The sequence below is a fragment of the Physeter macrocephalus genome, chromosome 18 (assembly GCF_002837175.3).
Source record: "Physeter macrocephalus isolate SW-GA chromosome 18, ASM283717v5, whole genome shotgun sequence".
NCBI classification, from domain to species: domain Eukaryota; kingdom Metazoa; phylum Chordata; class Mammalia; order Artiodactyla; family Physeteridae; genus Physeter; species Physeter macrocephalus.
The window spans coordinates 50,684,325-50,704,210 of NC_041231.1; the positions used below are offsets into that span (position 1 = coordinate 50,684,325).

General features: G+C 35.7%; 1 protein-coding gene across 1 annotated transcript in view; it reads left to right on the forward strand.

Moving 5' to 3' along the window:
* Window positions 1-18,449, forward strand: part of TOPAZ1 (testis and ovary specific TOPAZ 1) — a 67,800-nt gene extending 49,351 nt beyond the window's left edge. The window contains exons 15-20 of the mRNA XM_007129321.3: window positions 116-216; window positions 2,673-2,838; window positions 7,935-8,099; window positions 9,662-9,865; window positions 14,840-15,023; window positions 18,225-18,449. Coding sequence (XP_007129383.2) covers window positions 116-216; window positions 2,673-2,838; window positions 7,935-8,099; window positions 9,662-9,865; window positions 14,840-15,023; window positions 18,225-18,444 — 1,040 coding nt within the window. The 3' untranslated portion in view covers window positions 18,445-18,449. The remainder of the gene's footprint in view (window positions 1-115; window positions 217-2,672; window positions 2,839-7,934; window positions 8,100-9,661; window positions 9,866-14,839; window positions 15,024-18,224) is intronic.
* Window positions 18,450-19,886: the final 1,437 nt, after the last annotated feature.

Consider the following 19,886-nt stretch of genomic DNA (forward strand, 5'->3'; position numbering starts at 1 on the left):
AGTTTGCCGATACCTGGTCTTTGAGGTAATATCACTAATTCCATATTAAATTTGCCTTTTCCATCATTCTAAGTGACTATTTCACTTTCTTCCATATACCTACTTTGTGTTTTAGTTAGCAAAGATCCACTAAACAGTGAAGTAGATAAAACTTTGCTGGGAAGAATCGGAATCAGTGCTATGTACTTCTACCACAAGCTGTTGCAGTGGTCCAAGGTACTTCACTAAATTTTATTTTGGCTTGGTATATAGAGTGTTAGTTTAAAATTTTTGAGCAGAATATAGGTTAACCTTGAAAATTTGCTAATAATTTGCTAATTTGCTAAAAATTTGCTAATAATCATTATGGGTGGCAAATTGAAACTTACACAATAAGTGAATTGTTAGGTGGTATATTAGGCAAATATGGAAAGGAGGTGGCATGAGAAGAATTTCTATGACCACTGTGAAGAATCTCAGTATAAGGAACACTTAGGAAGCTGTGCTAAATATCGTATTTATTTGAAGCACCTTTCAATTCAGAATTTATTTTGCCAGCTCCTGAGTATTGGTAGTATTATAATTTTGGAAGCTCTCTCTTAAGATGAACCCGAGATACTAACAATTAACAGAACTCTTTTAAAATCACTTCTTAGGATGCCCTGGAATACTGTATACCATATATCTTCATGTCTACCTTTGAGGCTTAGCTCACCATAGAAGTGGTGTGGTAATTCTAGACCATATTGTACTATCATTGTTTAGATTTCCCTGAGGTGGTGGTGGGGTTACAGATTCAATAAAGTTAAGTAAAGTAAAGGACAGAAAAAAAATCCAAAATAGGGAGCAAAGTGCTGAGGGATGGGGAGAGTAAGATAGTTGAGAGTGGGGTTACTATTCAATCAACTATTAAAATGTATCTTTTATTCCTTCCTTCTTTTTATAAAGAGGTTATTTCACAATTGAAATAATATTTAAGGACATGGTCACTCAGGTACACATACAAAATTCATGAATTTTTTTTTAAAAGAAAATAATTTTAAAATAATCATTGTACAGAAGGTCTCCAGTCTCCAACGTCTTCTAAGCGGTTTAGCACTTACTGTGTGTTAGGCCTGGGATGGGCAAAATGTACCTTGGCTCCGCTCTCACATTATAGCTTAAAGTCTATCATAGCATTAATTTCTTGGGTATTTAATGCTTGAGAATTTGAGGACTACCTAGTTAGAAGACCCTTTTTTAAAACTCAGACTGATTTGCTGAAATTTTAGAGTATGTTTTAATTTTATTTGGTTTCTTTTTAAAGATTTATTTTTGATAGGGAACATTTTTAAAGTCTTTATTGAATTTGTTACAATATTGCTTCTGTTTTATTTTGGTTTTTTTGGCCGTGAGGCATGTGGGGTCTTAGCTCCCCAACCAGGAATCAAACCCACACCCCCTGCCTTGGAAGGCGAAGTCCTAACCACTGGACCGCCAGGGAAGTCCCCTCTATTTGGTTATTTTTATTTAGGACATAAGTGGTTGGTGAATTAGTGCCCTTTTCTTTTCTTTTTTTTTTTTTCCTGGCCGTGCTGTGCGGCATGTGGGATCTTAGTTCCCAGACCATGGATTGAACCCGTGCCCCCTGCAGTGGAAGCACGGAGTCTTAACCACTGTACCGCCAGGGAAGTCCCAATGCCTGTATTTTAATTTTAAATGTTAACTATCTTATTTAGAATGAGTATTTTATTATCTTACTTAGCATGAATTTTTTAATGAAACATTCCATTTTGAACATAAAAGTAAAACCACTGAAATTAAACTTAAGGTATCCTTGAAAAATGCACTCATTTATACAGTCAGATTGAAAGTACTTTGACATCATAATATGCATCTGACTCAAAATAGCATGTAATATAATATAAAACAATAGTCTGAAAACCAAAAGCCAAATCTGGCCCACAACCTGTTTTTATACAGCTCATGAGCTAAGAATGTTTTTTACATTTTTAAAGATTTAGACATTTAAAAACAACCAAAAATAATATGCAGCTGACCAAATGTCACCTGCAAAGCCTAAAGCATTTACTGTCTGGCTTTTAATGGAAAAATTTTGCTGACCCTGGTATAAAATAATAACACATATCCAATTTCTGATGTCCACTCTAGAGACAGCCTTTATGTAGACAATGTGAAATAATTAGCCTATTGACTCAATAAAACAATTTTCAGACAACAATTTTATCCCCCTTTTTTTTTCACTATCATTCTTTATCTAAATTTCATATGAAATAATCTCCTCTTCATTGACTTTCCCTCCTGGATCTCAGGGTGATCAACAGAAGAAGAGCAAAAACATATCATGGGTAGCTTTCCACATTAAGGCTGAAATCCTTTTGCCAAATGAAATCTTTAGAGGAGGCACAGTGCATAAAACAGATGAAAGGAGAACCGATGAAAGGGGGCCCAGTGCTGGGCGTGGTTAATGAGACAAAGCCCTTCGTGCTCCCCTTCCCTTTCCATCTCTGTGGCTGAGCAGGAAAGGGCTTAAAGGAGAGAGTCTTGGAGCAGTTTGACAACCATCAGTCTATAATTATTCAAATCGCATAATTAATTGGCTTCTATATAATTATCAGTGACTTTGTACCTCTATAATACTCTTAATGATTGATACTCAATGGGTTTTTTTGTCTTTTTTTTTTTAACTCTAGGGAAGGAAGGTCTTAGATAAACTATATGAATTAAAAATACATTTTACAAGTTTGAAAGGACTTACAGGGCCCTCGAAGTTAGCACCGAGATGTCAAATTGTGAATATTGCAGCAGAAATTTTTCTAAAAAGTGGAAGCCTAGATGGTGCCATTTGGGTATTAAGGGGTAAGTTCTGATATATGCCAGCATGAAATAATTTGTTAAGCTTGTTATAAATTCTTGGTTTTGTAGTTATCTCAAGTTGATATTGAATTGCGGGTGATAATTTGGTCTAAACCCCTAGTGATCATGTGAGTAGGAAAGGTTGTTATATAAAAGGAAAGGAGAATGTTAACCTAGCTTTAAAGAAGAAACTGTGTGAACCTTTGCTGAAAAGTTAGTTCTTACTTTGGCCTAAGCACTGTATAGATGCTTTACCTGATTATCCCAATTAATCTTCATAGAAACCCTATGAATTTGGAATTATTACAATCCCCATATTATTGATAAGAAAATGTTGTCAGAGACAGTAAGCAGCTTGCCCCAAATGACATAACAAGTAAGGAGTGGAGGCCGGATTTAATCCCAGACAGTCCAGCTTCAGAGCCCAAGCTTCAGCTTCTGAGACAGGGAAATCCTGATTGCAGTCTGCATAACTCTATCTTTGCATGTGCCGACAACCATGGCTCCAAACCAAAACAATAAAGATTATTTCCCCTAGTAAGTCAAATCATCTAACAGAAATTACGATGAAATTAAGCCAGCAGAAGCAACTAAGGTTAGTTTGGCATGAGGTAAATAAAATTTAGAGAGCACAGTAGTAGCACAGCATCTAATGTAGCTTTGGCTACTTGGACCATCAAGCAGATTTTATTTGATAAAATGGGATAGATAAGAATGAAGAAACTTCGAGAATCTCAGTTTAGGTGGAAGATGGAATAAACGCACAAGTAAATAAAATAGAAAACTTTTACACTAACACACAAAACTAGCATGCATACATATTCATATATACATAAAACACCGTATTTGTTCAGTGCTGAGGGCTTATGGAATATAGAGGTTGTGATTAGACTTTGTCATGAAAAGCCTGTTGGAAAAGGTTTTCTTCAACTTAACAAATGTAACCAGTGAGGTTTCCTAGGACGGGAAGATTAATCAAAATAGAAAGATACCACACAAAATACAAATACAAAATAGAATGTTTATAAAAATAGGAAGTAGCAAAATGCAAGCCAGAGCTCACAAGCTCTGTGAGAAAGAAAAAATGTGGCAAGAAATGGAAAGGGTAAAATAGTTGGTAAAAATGGGCGTGGATAATCTTCTGCCTAAAAGTTTCTGGCAAAACCAGTCTTTCTCAAACTAGAGACTGGGGGGACGGTTTGTGGGAGGGGTGTGGAGTGGTCTATGGAGATTTAAAATTTTTACAATTTTGGGGCTTCCCTGGTGGCGCAGTGGTTGCGCGTCCGCTTGCCGATGCAGGGGAACCGGGTTCGCGCCCCGGTCTGGGAGGATCCCACATGCCGCGGAGCGGCTGGGCCCGTGAGCCATGGCCGCTGAGCCTGCGCGTTCGGAGCCTGTGCTCCGCAACGGGAGAGGCCACAACAGAGGGAGGCCCACATACCACAAAAAAAAAAAAAAAAATTTTTTACAATTTTGTTTCAATTTTGAGATTATCTTTTTAAATTCTATCAGTTATAAACACAGGATTTTCTTTTGCAGTGACCATTCCAATTGAAAGTCATTTTTCATAAGTAAAATTTTCTTTCTTTGAAAAAAAAGGGCCCACAGAAGTATGTTAAGTTGTCCCCAGAATTTTTTTGTTCTTCAAAGGGTTCTGCAGTGAACAGGCCACTCTCAAGAAAGGAAATACAAATGGCTTGATCTCACTTGTATTAAGAAAAATAAACATTAAAATCCTAAACACCTGTCAGACCAGCAAAGATTAAAGTTTTGTGATATGCTTTTCGTGAGGGTATAGAGAAATGAGCCTTCACATATATTGTCTTTAGGGGCTTTTTGACAAAATATCTGTCAAAATTTAGTAATGCATATTTCCTTTAATCTATTAACTCCATTTCTAAGAATTTGTCCTACAAACACATTTATATCTGTATACAGGGGTATGCACTGTAAGTTATATGGAATCTCTTTTTTAAACTATCAACAATGATAACAAAGAATTCCAGATAACTTAAGTGTCTGTTAAGGGTGTACCAGTTAGTGAAACTGTGTGACAGCCGTATGATGGAATAGAATGACGTAGAGCTGCAAATACTCATTGGAATGATCTCCAGGATTTACTACCAAGTGAAAAAAGGAATGTGCTGAACGGTGTACACAGTATGCTACCACTTCCGTAAAAAAATAAAATGGATACATACATACTTGCTTTATACCCTTAAAATACTTGCAGAAGGATGCGCAAGAAACTAGTAATAATGGGTGCTTCTGGGAAGAAGAATTGCTTGGAGGACAGGGGTGAGAGGCATATTAACTTGTTACATATGTTTTCTATATTTTTTCCTTTTAAAAACGTACATTTATTACCTACTAAACTTTTTAAAGAAGGGGTTTACATACACTTACTCATATTTGAGAAATAGAATATTTTATACATTTTTATTTAATGGGTGGCAGCCATTATGCAGCAGTCCCCAACCTTTCTGGCACCACGGACTGGTTTCATGGAAGACAATTTTTCCACGGTGGGGGGGCGGGGTCGGGTGGGGGGATGGTAATGCCAACGATGGGGTGCGGCAGATGAAGCTTTGCTCGCTTGCGTGCCGCTCACTTCTTGCTGTGCGGCCCAGTACCGGTCCGCAGCCCATGGGTTGGGGACCCCTGCTCTATTGTTTGGGCCTTAAACATTTTCACTTTCACATTTTAAACTCTTTTTCAGCATTGGTACCTTGTGTCCTGGCAAATGAACAACAAATGCCTACCTTGCCTTATACCCTTACCAGCATTAAAAAACAAACAAAAAACCTGAAAACTATAATTTTATAATTAAGGTTTGGAGGCTGAAAATAAATGTCTTAACATTCTAGAATACAAATTTTGTAAAAAAAAAATTTATATATGCTATTTATTGAGAAACTGCTCTTGAATTTTAAAATAACTTTTATTGCCTTTTTATAAGTAATACATGGTTATTACGATTTAATAATATGTTTTGCTTATCCACCCCTTCTTATTTCTCTATAATGAAATACAGAGAAATTTCTATAGAGAAATAGAGAAATAAGGGGTGGATAAGCAAAACTGATGACAAAAAATCCTTGTTCAGCCACCCACCCAGTGTTATAAATAACACTATAGTGTTACTATACAGACACTTTAGTACCTTTCATTTTCATCAGGCAACAGTCTTTCTGTGGACATCTTTCTGTGAAAGGGAATATTCCTCTACAACATCACTTAATGGGCTGCATAGTTTTCCATCTTATAAACAAATATAGATAAACGCAGATAAATAGGTATGTCCATGAGTCCACTTTTCTTGAACTAGCTGGTTTTTAAATTTCTATGATAAACAAAATCCCTGCTAAACATCCCTGCTAAATCTTAATTACGCCCTTAGGATAAATTCTGATGGAATTGCTGGGTAAAGGTAAGGGCACTTTAAAGCTTTTTGATAAACGTTGGCAAATTTGCCCTTGTTGCCATTCAGATTTGCAGCAAGTTATTTTGAGTTTATTAGAAAGCCTCCCTTTGTGAGAAAATCCTTAGAGAACAATTGCATAGGTATTGTCTATACAGTCATTGTCCTGTTAGGGATCACAGGTGCACATAAACAGTCCAGATGTTAGTGCTCAATTTTATGTTTTTTAGTTACCAGGCAGACTGGCGCACTTCAGTTTATGCAAATCCTAATCTGGCTATTCCGAACATTCCATCCCAGGTGTTACCTCTGTGAATAGAATACAGAAGTACTCTTTACCTTTAGAAGTGTTGTAATAATTATAGTCATCTTGCCAGCATTTCAAGATGCATATTATGAAACAGCCTTGCCAAATTCATTATTATTTTTCTTATCTCTTTGTTAGTTTGACAGGATAAAAGTGATATTCACTGGTTTGTTATGAATTTAATTGCTTACTAGAAAATTTAACTATTTTTCTTTTTATTTCTATTTGTACATATTTTTTTGTGAATTACCAGTTCACATTCTTGGTCTGTTTTTTAATATTAGTATTTCTCTTCATTATTGATTTAATCAATTTAGGAGTAAATTAATGAAGGTATCTGTCTAAATGAGTTAATAATTTTAAAGCACTAATATTTGTAAAACACTGCCTCGTAGGTAGTATAAATCAAGTCAACCAGTCAAGTGAGCTCTAGTAATTTAAAAACAAGCTCCTGCTTTAAAGTTTTCTACTCGATACTTAAGACTTTATTTTGGCATTGTATGCTTGAATTATCAAATCTTTCTTTAATACTTTCTGTATCTACTGTGCTGGGAAGGCCACAAAAGAAAAGGATTGACTCCTGCTCTTACTCCAGTTGAAAAAGAACACAGGAGTGTGATTTGAATGTTACATGACAGCGTTTCATTATGTGTCTCATTATGTGTATAATGATTGAGGGAATTAGGTAAATGGTAAAATGCTGACATTTCTAACATGTTAACACCTCCGTGTTCTATACTACAGTCTCCCATTGTTTTTCTCAATGTGAAAATCAGGGCAGAAATTAAGGAATTTCAGCATTATAGGTAATATTCTCATTTCTTTAAGCTGTGTGTTGGTTACCTAAGGATTCTTTTTATTATTATGCTTTTGTAACTTCCATATGTTAGATATTCCTCTGTACATAGCAAGTATTTTATTTAAAAATTTTTAAATAGGCAAATATTGTGGGGGAAAGCTGCTCCCCAAGAATACCAAAACTAATTAAATTATGTATTCTTTACTGTGAAATTGTTTAATTTGTCTATACAAACAATATTTTACCTTATAATGTATACTCATAATCTGAACATTTTGTCATATAAAAATAATCATTAACTTCAGAATCAACAACTGATTGGTACATTTAGAAAAATGAAGAATTAGTGAAAAGGTAAAAATAACAAAATGGTCATTAGTTGCATCTTCTTAGGATGATGATCATCACTATATAAGTTGTTTCTAATAAATTTGAGCTATGGTTATCTTTCTGAGTACACATATTTAAGTTTTTCCACTTTCTCCAAAAGATACTTAAAAACATTTGTTGTGATTACACTGTTAAATGTAATTTTCATGGTGTAAAGTACTTGTACTTTTTCTTTTTGTAAGAGTCAGAGTGGGTCATCAGTACACCACTGTGGCCTTGTGATAGACTGGATGTGCTCAATCGGCATAATCTGCTCTGTACAATTGCACGTGAAATTTTAGCGAAGAGTCTTTACAGACAGACGTTTGAAGTTCTGCAAAATCTACCAGGTTTTCAAAATTCTCAAGGTATGTTTTTTAAAAAGTCTAGCTTAATTATCTCTGGCCCATCTGGTATTTAATAAGAAACAGTTCTCCACCTGTTTTGGTTGAATTTTATATTCCAGCATATATTTTTAATGATCTTTTTTGTAAACTGTGTTCTCTGCAAATTGAATATGCTTTCCTGATGGTTTAAAAAAAAAGAAAGAAAAAAACCCAGAGATGCTTATCTTTTGTCAGCAGTTCCTACAAGGAGCATTTCATCATTCCTTTTCTAACCTCTGTCAAGTCATCAGCAATCAATGTTAAGTGCCCCCAGCAAGCTTTATACTGTACCTTAAAATAATTTTTTGCATTGGCATAATAAAGAATACCTTTTCTTTTATCACTTAACAAACATAGAACATAGTTTCCATTACCTTGGAACATAGGAAAACATGGAATAAATGGAGGAAATTAAGCAGATGATGGGTTCAGAGAAAGAGAATGCCAGTGTGGGCAATGGCAGGCAGTGCTCTTGAATGCCTGCAAGTCATATGTCGGTAGCAAGAGAGAGTCCGTGTGAAGGGAAACAGCAAAAGCTTTGGGTCAGGAATGAGCTGAGCAATGGGTTCAGAGTGGTGGGTTAATGTTTAATGAAAACGTTAACTTGAGGCCTCCCCTCAGTGCTTTATCACTCTCCATTTTCCCATGTATTCCACTGAGACACTGTATTGTCATTAACATTCTTATCTGATTCTCCCTCTAGATAGTAAGCTCCTTAAAGGCAATTGTTTTCTTTATCCTGGTATCCCTGGTACAATGGCTGCTGTAGAACTGGCTTTTGATATACAGTTATCGTGATAATGAAACAAAGTATAATAGTAAGACCTTGAATGGCAGGCTAAAGGAATTTCTTCTCTATGTGTAGTAAGGGGTCACTAGAGTTTTGGCGCCAGGGTGTGACATAATGGAGTTGGTGTTTTAGGAAAGTTCCTCTGGTGGTAATGTTTAGAAAGAGACTAAAGGTTAGGAGATAAATTTCCTGATAACGCCTAGACCACTAAAAAATCCTAAAGTGATAAAGACCTAGAGTCTAGGTCATAGACCCACCTGACTGAATATAGGGGATAAAAGAGTTGGAAGTATCCAAGGTGACTTCACTTTCTTCTAAGTGAAAAGCAGAAAGGAGTAGACATACCCAAGAAAGGAGGTTTTGTTTTTTGTTTTTAATTTGAGAGTGAATATTTATGAGTGGATGATTTATTTTTAGTCGTGGGAAAAACAAGTCTGAGGTCTGCACTGTAGATAGAATGCAAACAGAAACGTGCAGATGCAGGCACACATGAGGACCATGGACAGAGGTGTTAATGTAGCCTCTGAAATCATATTCCTTTCACATTCTCCATTACAAAGTGAATGAACTGTTTTGCTTTTGTTGAATTTTTTGTTTGTTTGTTGACTTAGTATGTAAGATGATTGCATTTTGGTGACTCTCACTCTTATGGCAGGTAGGAAGGGGCCAAGGAGAACAGAGGGGAAAGGAGTAAGAGAGAAGTTTGAGAGAAGATAGATCAGTTTCACTATATCAATGATTTTTTTCTTTTCAGAAACTGTGGAGGTCTCACAGTATAGCCTTCTTTTTAATAAACTTCTAGATGCCTGTATAGAAAGCAACAGTCTTGGTATATCATCCTCCGTAGCAGAATTCATGATTTCAAAGAGCATCCCTATTGATGTTTCCTTTCTTAGAAGATTAATTACTTCTTTAGGAAGAAGTTGTTTATGGCTCAAAGCCAGAGCCCACTACAAAAGTAAGTTACATTTTAGAATTTTAAATTTTGATATATTGGTTTTGAATTTGATTTTCTAACCTGAAATCTATGTATAATATTCATGGCGGGGCATTAAATATGTAAAAAGAGCAGTTGATACACATTGAAAAATAGTGGTCTACATAGATTTGTGCTCTTTTGAAACCTGTTATTTCTCATTTCTATTTGCTATATTTTTATTTCTTTCTATATTGACATGTCCACGGGAGGATATGAAAAGGAAATAAATGACAGAATTTGAACCAGTTTGGCATATTTTATAAATATATAGGAGTAAACCAATTGGTAGAATGAAGCTTAAGGAATACATATGTATCCCTGGTATATCCCTGATCTTTTTGGTTAGAATATGTTATAACAGGCACATAGGAAGTACAGAGGGTGTCATTACAATGCAACATGATATATAACAGTTTTTCACATGGCTCCTAGTAATGTTTACAACTGTTCCTCTCTAACAAGTAAGCCTAGAAAATGAATACTTTCTCTAGTCCCAATCTCCTTGCAAGTATTTTAATTAGGAAACAATTCTGTGTAGAATCTAGATCTAGAAAGGAATTCTTTTCTGCCTTCATGCAATAATTTGTCTTAAATTTCCATTTCTACCACTATCAACTATATGACAAACATTTGAGTACCTACTCTGTGTCACCACTGTGCCAAATGTGTCAAACATCCCAGCCATCCTACACCAACAAAAACCTCTCTGAACTTGGAAGTGTTTTCATGTTCCCAGCTGTGATCAGTTCAGCAAGTGGTAACTTTTTTTTCCCAGTGAAATGGGAAAGAAACTATTAGTGTGCATTACAGGTAGTAAGATTACATATTATAACTCAAATTTTCATTTCAGTTACATGTATTCTTATATGTGTGCTAGGGCATTATGTAAAATGTATTTCTTATTGTAGGTTACAATAAAACGTTTTGAAAGCAGAATTTTTATAAAAGGATGATCAGAAATTTAGAGGCAAGGTGGAATTATTTGTTCATAACACCTAATTTCAATTTTGTGGTTATGTTTCAACTCCTTATACTATTTCCCTGCAGACTGCTAGAAATCACACCACAAAGTATATATGTACTATTTGCTATAACTTCTTGATTTTAGTTTTTAGAATTGATGTTAATGAGGTATTTTTTTCAAATAATTGTGCAATTTGGGAAAAATGCCATCAGAAGGCATTTATATGCCGCAGGAATAGCGTGTTAACTTGGAAACATATAAATGAGATTTCTATGAATCTTTCTGTTATTTAGTTGAAAATAAAATTTTGTATTAAAACAGCTAAACTTAATCATTAAAAAAATTTTCAGTTGACAGCTTTATTGAGATATAATTTAAATGCCACACAGTTCACCCATTTAAACATGTACAGTTCAATGGTTTTAGTGTATTTACAGAGTTGTGCAACCATCACCACAATCAATTTTAGAACATTTTCATCAGGCCGAAAAGAAACCCCATATGCATTGAGTCACTCCCCATTCCCCCAGATTCTTTCAACTCTGGTAATAATTTAGCTTTAAAGACTTTTTTAAGCGATGTGTTAAAGCATTTAATGCCTGAGTACAATTCTCAGTACCTTTCTTATTAGCTTATTAACACTTCTATGCTTAATTTCATATGTAGTGAAACCTCCAGGACTTATGCAAGTGAGGTTATAGGGTAAAGAGTATTTTTGTTTTGTTTTGTTTTTAATGTACCTGAGTTATAAAATGAAGTGAGTAATTTACAGTCACTGATCAGTCTTCAGAACATCTCATTTCCTGACAGTGTTGACTTTTAAAATATCAGTGGAACTGTCTTTGGATCTATCTTCACACACAGATTAACACGCTAGGAAAGCCTTTCAGTGCCTTATAATCACATCTAGTAGCACATATTTGTTTCTGAGCTTACAGTTAATTTTTCATCAAGGCACTGTTAAGGCTGTAGTGCCAGTGCCTTTGTTTTGCTTTTTTCTTTACTATTTTTTACAGCTTTATTGAGATAATTTCACATACCATAAAATTTACACATGTGAAGTGTACAGTGCATTTTTATTTATTTTTGGTTGTGCTGTGTCTTCATTGCTGCACGTGGGCTTTCTCTAGTTGCAGCGACTGGGGGCTACTCTTGGTTGAGCAGTAGTTGTGGCACACGGGCTCAGTTTTTGCGGCTCATGGGCACTAGAGCGCAGGCTCAGTAGTTGTGGCACACGGGCTTAGTTGCTCCGCGGCATGTGGGATCTTCCTGGACCAGGGCTCAAACCCGTGTCCCCTGCATTGACAGGTGGATTCTTAACCACTGGACCACCAGGGAGGTCCCTACAGTGCATTTATTTTTATTTTATCCACAGAGTTGTGCACCACAATCTAATTTTAGAACATCTTCAACACCTCTGGAAAAAGAAACGCTGAACACATTTATATTCACTCCCCATTCCATGTATGTTTCCCACCCAACCCAGTCCTAGACAACAATTAATCTGTCTGTGTGGATTTGCCTATTCTGGGCATTTCACATAAATGGAATCATTCAATTTGTAGTTTTTTGTGACTGGCTTCTTATACTTCACATAATGTTTTCAAGGTTTGTCCATGTTGTAGCCTATATCATTATTTCTTTCCTTTCTAATTACTGAATAATATTCCATTGTACAGAATTTGTCCATCCATCAATTAATGGACATTTGCTTTGTTTGCACTTTCTGACTATTATAAGTAACACTGCTCTGAACATTCACATGCAAGTTTTTGTGTGGATGTATGGTTTTCATTTCTCTTTGGAGCAGATTTGATGGCTCGTATGGTAAATCTATGTCTAGCATTTTGAGGAACTGCCAAACTGTTTTCCAGAGAAGCTATCTGTTTTACATTTATATTCCCACCAGCCATGTATGGAATTTCTAGTTTCTTCACATCCTCACTGAGTTTTTTATTTTAGCCTTCCTGGTGGATATAAAGTGATACTTCACTGAGGTTTTGATTTGCATCTTCCTAATGACTAATGATGTTGAGCATCTTTTCACATGCTTATTAGCCATTTGTATATCTTTGTAGAGAAACGTCTATTCAATCCTTTGCCCATTTTTTTCTTTGTACTTTTTAAAATTGAGGCGTTTTTCTTGTTGAGTGTGTTAAGTATGTGTGAGGGTACATATAAATACATAGTATTCATATATGTATACACGCACTCTACATGCAAGTCCCATGTCAGATATATGAATTCAATTTTTCTTCTATTCCAGGAGTTATCCTTTTACTTTCTTGTTGGCTTTGCTTGTGTTCCCTAACTATTCAGAAGGAAATTGTCCAGGGACAGCAAAATTGCCTTCCTGATGCTCCTGATGTTCTACCTAGTCCTAAAAATACGGCTTTTCTGTCAGAACTGAAAAGTCGGGAAGGGAAGATGTTATTAGTATATGTTTTCCTTACTTTCCCCGCTAAAACCAAATAGGAGTATTTTTCTTTTCATGTTTGATTTTAGGGGAAAACATAATATTAGTAAATTTCTACTTAGTTTGTTGGCTTTTGTTTTCCTCTTCTGCTCAGAAGTAGAACAGGTATGCATGTAAATTATACCTGCCAATATTTAGGAATGTTACCGAGTCAATAGTTTGTTGGTCCTGGCAGTGATCTAGGAAGGTGGGACTTCCTAGTGGTTAAGATTCCAAAATCTGGAGTCAGAAAGCCAGGGCGCTTACCCAAAGCCCCCCATCTATAATATGGGAGTTGTTGTACCTAATTGCAAAGGTAGTAAACTGTCAGGTTAAAATTAGATAAAACGTATGTGTTTAGCACAGGTACCTGGCATATAGTAGGTCCTCAAAGATTAGTCATCATCATCCATATTAGAAAGATTTATTGAAGAAATTTAACTTAATAAAACATTTTAAACAAATTCTACACACAGATTTAAATTGGTTTCAGTAAAAGACAACAATATAATATTGCCTATATACAATTTGGATGTCCTGGACTGAGGTATAGGGGATTTCCCTGTATATCACTTGTAATAAGCACCTAAACAGTTTAAAAGTTGAATCTGTTCTTTGGAAAAGCAAAATTTTTACAACATGAATTGGAGAACAACACACTGAGCACCTACATGATGGAAATGTATCTTACTCATTTTTTTTTTTTTTTTTTTTTTTTTTGTGGTATGCGGGCCTCCCTCTGCTGCGGCCTCTCCCGTTGCGGAGCACAGGCTCCGGACGCGCAGGCTCAGCGGCCATGGCTCACGGGCCCAGCCGCTCCGCGGCATGTGGGATCCTCCCAGACCAGGGCGCGAACCCGGTTCCCCTGCATCGGCAGGCGGACGCGCAACCACTGCGCCACCAGGGAAGCCCCTTACTCATTTTTATATCTAGTGTTTAGCACAATGCCAGACATTTGTAGGAACAGCAAATATTTATTGCACAAACTTTAACAGCACTATAAATAAGTACACTCAAAAATACTATAAAGCTATGTGATAGAAAGTAAAATCTTCAAATTATAATTTCTATTTTCTTTCTACATTTTGGACTCATAATTCAAGATAGGTAGTTATATATATAATTATATATAATATTATGTATATAATAACTATATGTAGTTGCTATTAGACCCAGATCCCATTAAAACAAAACCCAAGTAGCTATTCTGGTTTTTTAGTTATTCTGAAATTCTGTTGTGTTGACTGTGGCTTAAAATAAATGGACATTTGCTACAATGAGGCTCAAAAGTTCTTTTCAGGGTTTGTTTATTTTAAATTTCTCACTTCATGTTTAATGTTTCAAAACCGTTTTACAAAGAATGATCTCAATCGTACTAGGATAAGCTCACTACCATATAATTTATGCAATAAATCTGCTTCTAATGTGAAGAATTATTCTGAAACAAAAGTAATTATCACCTGTGGATATTTTGGAAGTCTAGGTTTTCACCTGCTGGGGTTTTAGTAAAGTTTGATCTGTACTTGACTTTCAGGTGCTCTTTCATTGGGTTGCTACCCACCATTGGAGGGAAATTTATACCGAAAACTTCTACTGATTCCTTCCTATTTGTCTGAGATTGAAATGCTTTTAGCTATTGAAATCTTCATGGTATCTAATGCTAGTAGTATTCAGAGTCCTGGAACTTCTACACAGATGCTGCAGATAGTTTTAAAAAGGTTGGTTGAAATAACTTCTGACTGCATCCTGAAAGCAGATCATGGCTCCCTACACTTGCCCTAGGATGTAAATGTTTTATTTATTTGTATATATATAAACATATATATATATAAACAGTTATATATTTATATACTGCATATATATATATTTATATATTTGTGCATGTGTGTATTGACTAACTTTGGTAGCATTTATATTGAGAAAGGATTTGACCTATTTGAGGTTTAAATCCAAACAAGTTAGTACCTTTCAATAAACATTTTAACAATTTCAAAGATCTTGTTTAGGTGTTCAAAGAGATGGGTCTTTTTTAGGTGTGGACCTTTCTCGTGTACTGGTGGTTTTTAGTTAGGTACCTAAAAGTTATCTTTTTGGTCAACACAAAAGATCTAAGAACCAGGTCTAAAAGGGAAATATATGATAATTTATTAGGTTCAGTCAAGAATCCTGTTCAAAATAAAGCCATCAGCCTAGTTTCAATATTTTAAAATGTTGTTATAAATGCATAAATATTATAATGTAGCTGTTGGACCAGAGTGGCATCCCTTCAGATAATTTTGTTCAAAATCCCAAAATTTAGTTTTACACCACTCCAATTTCTTGTCAGCTTTATCTAGGAAACTTGTAATAGAAGGATCTCATGGGACTCCTGTTTTGGCGTTTCTTAATAAGAATTTTGCTTCAGTTTACTGGTGTTAGAAACCAGATCCTCAGACTGAATATTCTGTTAGTTATCTATTACAGTGTATAAGTTATCCCAAAGCTTAGTGGCTTAAAATAGCAAGTATTTTCTTAGTTTCTATGGGTCAGGAATTTTAGAGTAGCTTAGCCAGACGGTTGTGGCTCGGGGTCTCTCATGTCATTGGACTCAGGATGTGGTCAGGACCTGCAGTCGCCTACTTGATGGCTTCACTGCGGCCGGAGAATCCATTTCCCAGCTGGCTCCTCGTGCCTGTTGGCAGGAAGCCTCAGCTCCTCACCATATGGGCCCCTCCATAGGTTCCTTAAGTGTCTTCCTGACACAACAGCTAACTTCTCTCAGAGTGAGTGATACAGGAGAGAGAACGCAAGGAGGAAGCTACAGTGCCTTTTGTGACCCTACATCAAGAACTGTGAAGGCTCTGAGATTCCACCCTATTTGCAGGCTGTAAGTCAGCCTGCCATAGTTTCACGGATCCTGGCATAAGACATAAGACCTCCTGGGTTGGAGACAGGACTTTATTACTCGTGGCACAGCAAGCAGCATGATTATCTGCATATTTGTATCTCTTCCTCTTGCTCCCAAGTCCCACACTTGGGCCCAGATGGATATCTGCACATGCAGTGGGTTCCATTACATGAGAGGAATCCTGAACTTAGGAACCATAATCTTTTATAATGGCTGATAAACATACCTGCCCCTTTGCTCTTCAGATGGAAACGCTATCTCCACCTTGTAAGGCTGTAAGCAAACCTGTCTTTTGCTCCTGAAGGAGAAACTATCTTTGTCTTTCAAGGTTGTCCACTATATTAAACATCCTTGAAATCTGGAACAAGGGGTAGGGTAATCAGTGTCTCTGCTCTCAGAACTTCCAGAAATGCAAGGGACCATGAAAATTGATATCTAACAATCTAGTGTCCAAAGTTTTGCATCATTTCTGCTCTATTTATTGGAGATAAACAAGTCATTCAATCCAGCCTACACTCAAGGGGAGGAGAATTTATTTTAGGTCCACCTTTTTTTTTAACCCACTAAAATTAGCTTTTTTGTTAATTTTAGTGGGTTTAAAAAATTAACAAAATGTGTTAATTTTGTTATTTTTCCTGAGGGCCTTCTGTTTACAACTATGCACTACCGTTGCATGAGGCATTTGGGCTCTCCATCATCCTAATGAGGGTTTGGTTTTCTCATAACTTTCCATTCCCCACATATGCAGTCTGTTTGTTCATTATTGAATTTGTGGGGTATTTGTGATGCCAGCACATAACTAGTGACATGCCTGGATCGTCTATTTTGTCCTAACCAATATTGTTTTCTCTATTACTGTTATCATACCAAGCCCTGCTTTGTTACATTAACCTCTGACAGAGTTTTTATTCATCTTAAGACTTTCAAAAACTGCATATAGTTGGTGTATGCCCAGTCTACCAGATTTCAGGCACCAAACCTAAGCCAGAATGTACTAGAAGCGGCCTGACCAATCTTTGCTCTCTGTGATCACTGATTCCTGTTCCAAGTGGAAGTCCTTACTCCCATCACTCTGTGGACCACACTGTTGTGCTAACACAGGTTGGCTCATTCTCGGGCCTTGCTGCTGAGCCTTATAGGTGCCCAGAGCAGGATGCACTGAACATAGAGAAAAAGTGATGCCTAATAACAGCTACATCTCTATTTTATATACTTCTTACTCCCTAACCCATAGGAAAAATAGCCATAAGGTATGAGTTTTATGAAATTTGGTGACTGTTAGAAAAGTTATTTTAAAATTCCAGCACTTTAGTGAAGTACCTTAAATCAGGACTGAAGAAAATAACTTAGTAGAAAGTTATTCAGATATGAATATACTATAAATATTATAGTATATTATAATATACTATATAATATACTATATTATAGTATATATATACTATATAATATACTATACTATAAAAATTTAGTATAAAGGCATACAGCTACAATTTCTGTTACCAGATGTGAGCTACAAATTAAGTATATGCTTATAATTTAAAATAGCCATATCAAGGTAAAACACATGAATGTTAGTAACTCCAAACTCGATTAACTTTAATATTCTTTTATGCATTATAATGAATAATTATACAGTTATTAATTTGAAAATACAAAGAGGGGGGTTATTAGTTGTGTTCTAGATCAGTGTTTCCAAACTGCGGGTTGTGGCCCATTTGTGTAGTGAAATCAATTTAGGGGGTTGCAACCATTTTATTTTAAAAAATGAAATAATAGAAAATAGGGTCATAAGGGTAAGTCTTGTTTTGTGAAACTTTTATTTCAGTTTTTATGTATACAGGTATATATTGGGTCACAATATAAAATGTCTTTATTACTGTGTGTCATGGTCAAACAAGTTTGAAAGCCACTGTTAGAATATAGTAAAAAGACTGTCATAGCTTAGAACCAATAAATGTAAATTACTATCTTTTGAAGAAACTATATAGCTTCTTTTTAGAGATTCTGACTTTGTGAGGTGTTCACTTTGTAGATGTGAAGAAAACAAATCTTGGAGCAAGGATGATTATCAAGCTGCAGTGGAAAGATTAATTATGGCTGCTCGTATATCAGATCCAAAGCTCTTCATTAAGCACATGACTGTCAATGTTAATAAGGAACAGGTTTATAGTTTGGAACATTGTTCTGCCCTGAAATGGTTGAAAGAGAATATGAAGTGGGCTGGAAAGGTTTGGCTTTTCAGTAACCATTAGTTATTAAAGGCTTTTTTTTTTTAAGTTCAAGTAATCATTGTTGAAAATAAAAGGCAATGAAAATAAAGACAGTTTTCACTGTATTCAGCTTTTGCTCTTTATTGATTTATAGTACGTCATTAGTTTTCAAACACTAAATATTTTGTTTGAGGTATGCAATTTATAACAGTTGTACCCATACTGCAAATGATTTTTCAAATTACTTTTTGACATCTCTTTAATTTAGGTAAACACAAGTATGGTGAATCCCAATTTATTCTGAAATCCAAACAATGAAAAATCACAAACTGAGTATTGTGCAGCATTTAATAAGAGGGAGACATAAAGGGGAAAATATTCAAGCGGGTGTCTGGAGCTTTCAGAACAACCTTTAGGGTTATGAAGTAGATTTGGTGAGCACTCAGTCCGGTCTCTAAAGCCTATTGTACATTTGTAATATAGAATAGTAAAATAATACTGGAAAATGACTCAAACACTAAAATTCCAGAGTTATACCAGAAATTTTAAATTATTCTCTAAAGTTTTCCTTTAGTGTATCTTAAAATACTATATGTATCTTGAAAATCTGTAATTTATGTACATTACATTAGGTATGACTAAAGAAATCAGTATTTTAAACAAATATACCAGAACCTATCCAAACAAGACTTGTACCTTTCAAGCCACCTTAGGAAGTTTAAGCTCCTTTTCTGAAGCCATCTGCAGAATCTATAGCAGTCATTCTCCAAGGTGGTCATCCTCAATCCTTAATTTGATACTTTAGATTTGATACTTTAAACCATAATTTAAATCATTTAGAGAAAATGTCTGAGTAAGGGGAGTAATAAAAGAGTAAGTGGTGACTGAGGGGACTGAAAGTATTTCTTAAAGAAAGGAGTTCCCAATCACTGGAATAAGTCTATAACCTCACAAGAATAAAAAAGTTAAAACCTAGCACTTAGCAGAATGCCTTACTATGATAAAATGTGGAATGAATACTCTCGTGAATGGGATATGGGAAGTAAGGCATAAGTAGACATCAAGAAAGAGGCCCAGTTCTCTAGTATGAACAAATTGGGTGACTAACTGCCATTACAGAAATTCAGCACCTAGGAAATAAATTGGGTTCGGAAATTACCACCATCAGTTTGAAGTGCCTTTGAGGACAAGTGAAGAACGGTAAGTGGGCAATTATAACCTTATGCTGGTGGCAAGGATGAAGATGCGAAAGATGATAAATTAAGCTTTTAGGAAAAATGGGATTGGATGGAACGGACCACAAATTGACCAGATGGTTTCTAATGAATGAGAAGTCAAGAACCCTTAGGGCTGGAGCAAAGGGAGGTTGGTGGTTTTGTTTGTTTGGTTTTTTTGTATTCTGGGGTTATTTTTTGGTTTGGGGGGTTTTTTCCCCCACCTCGGCCAACGGTGCCAAAAGGTAGGAAAAGAGCGGTTATTTTATT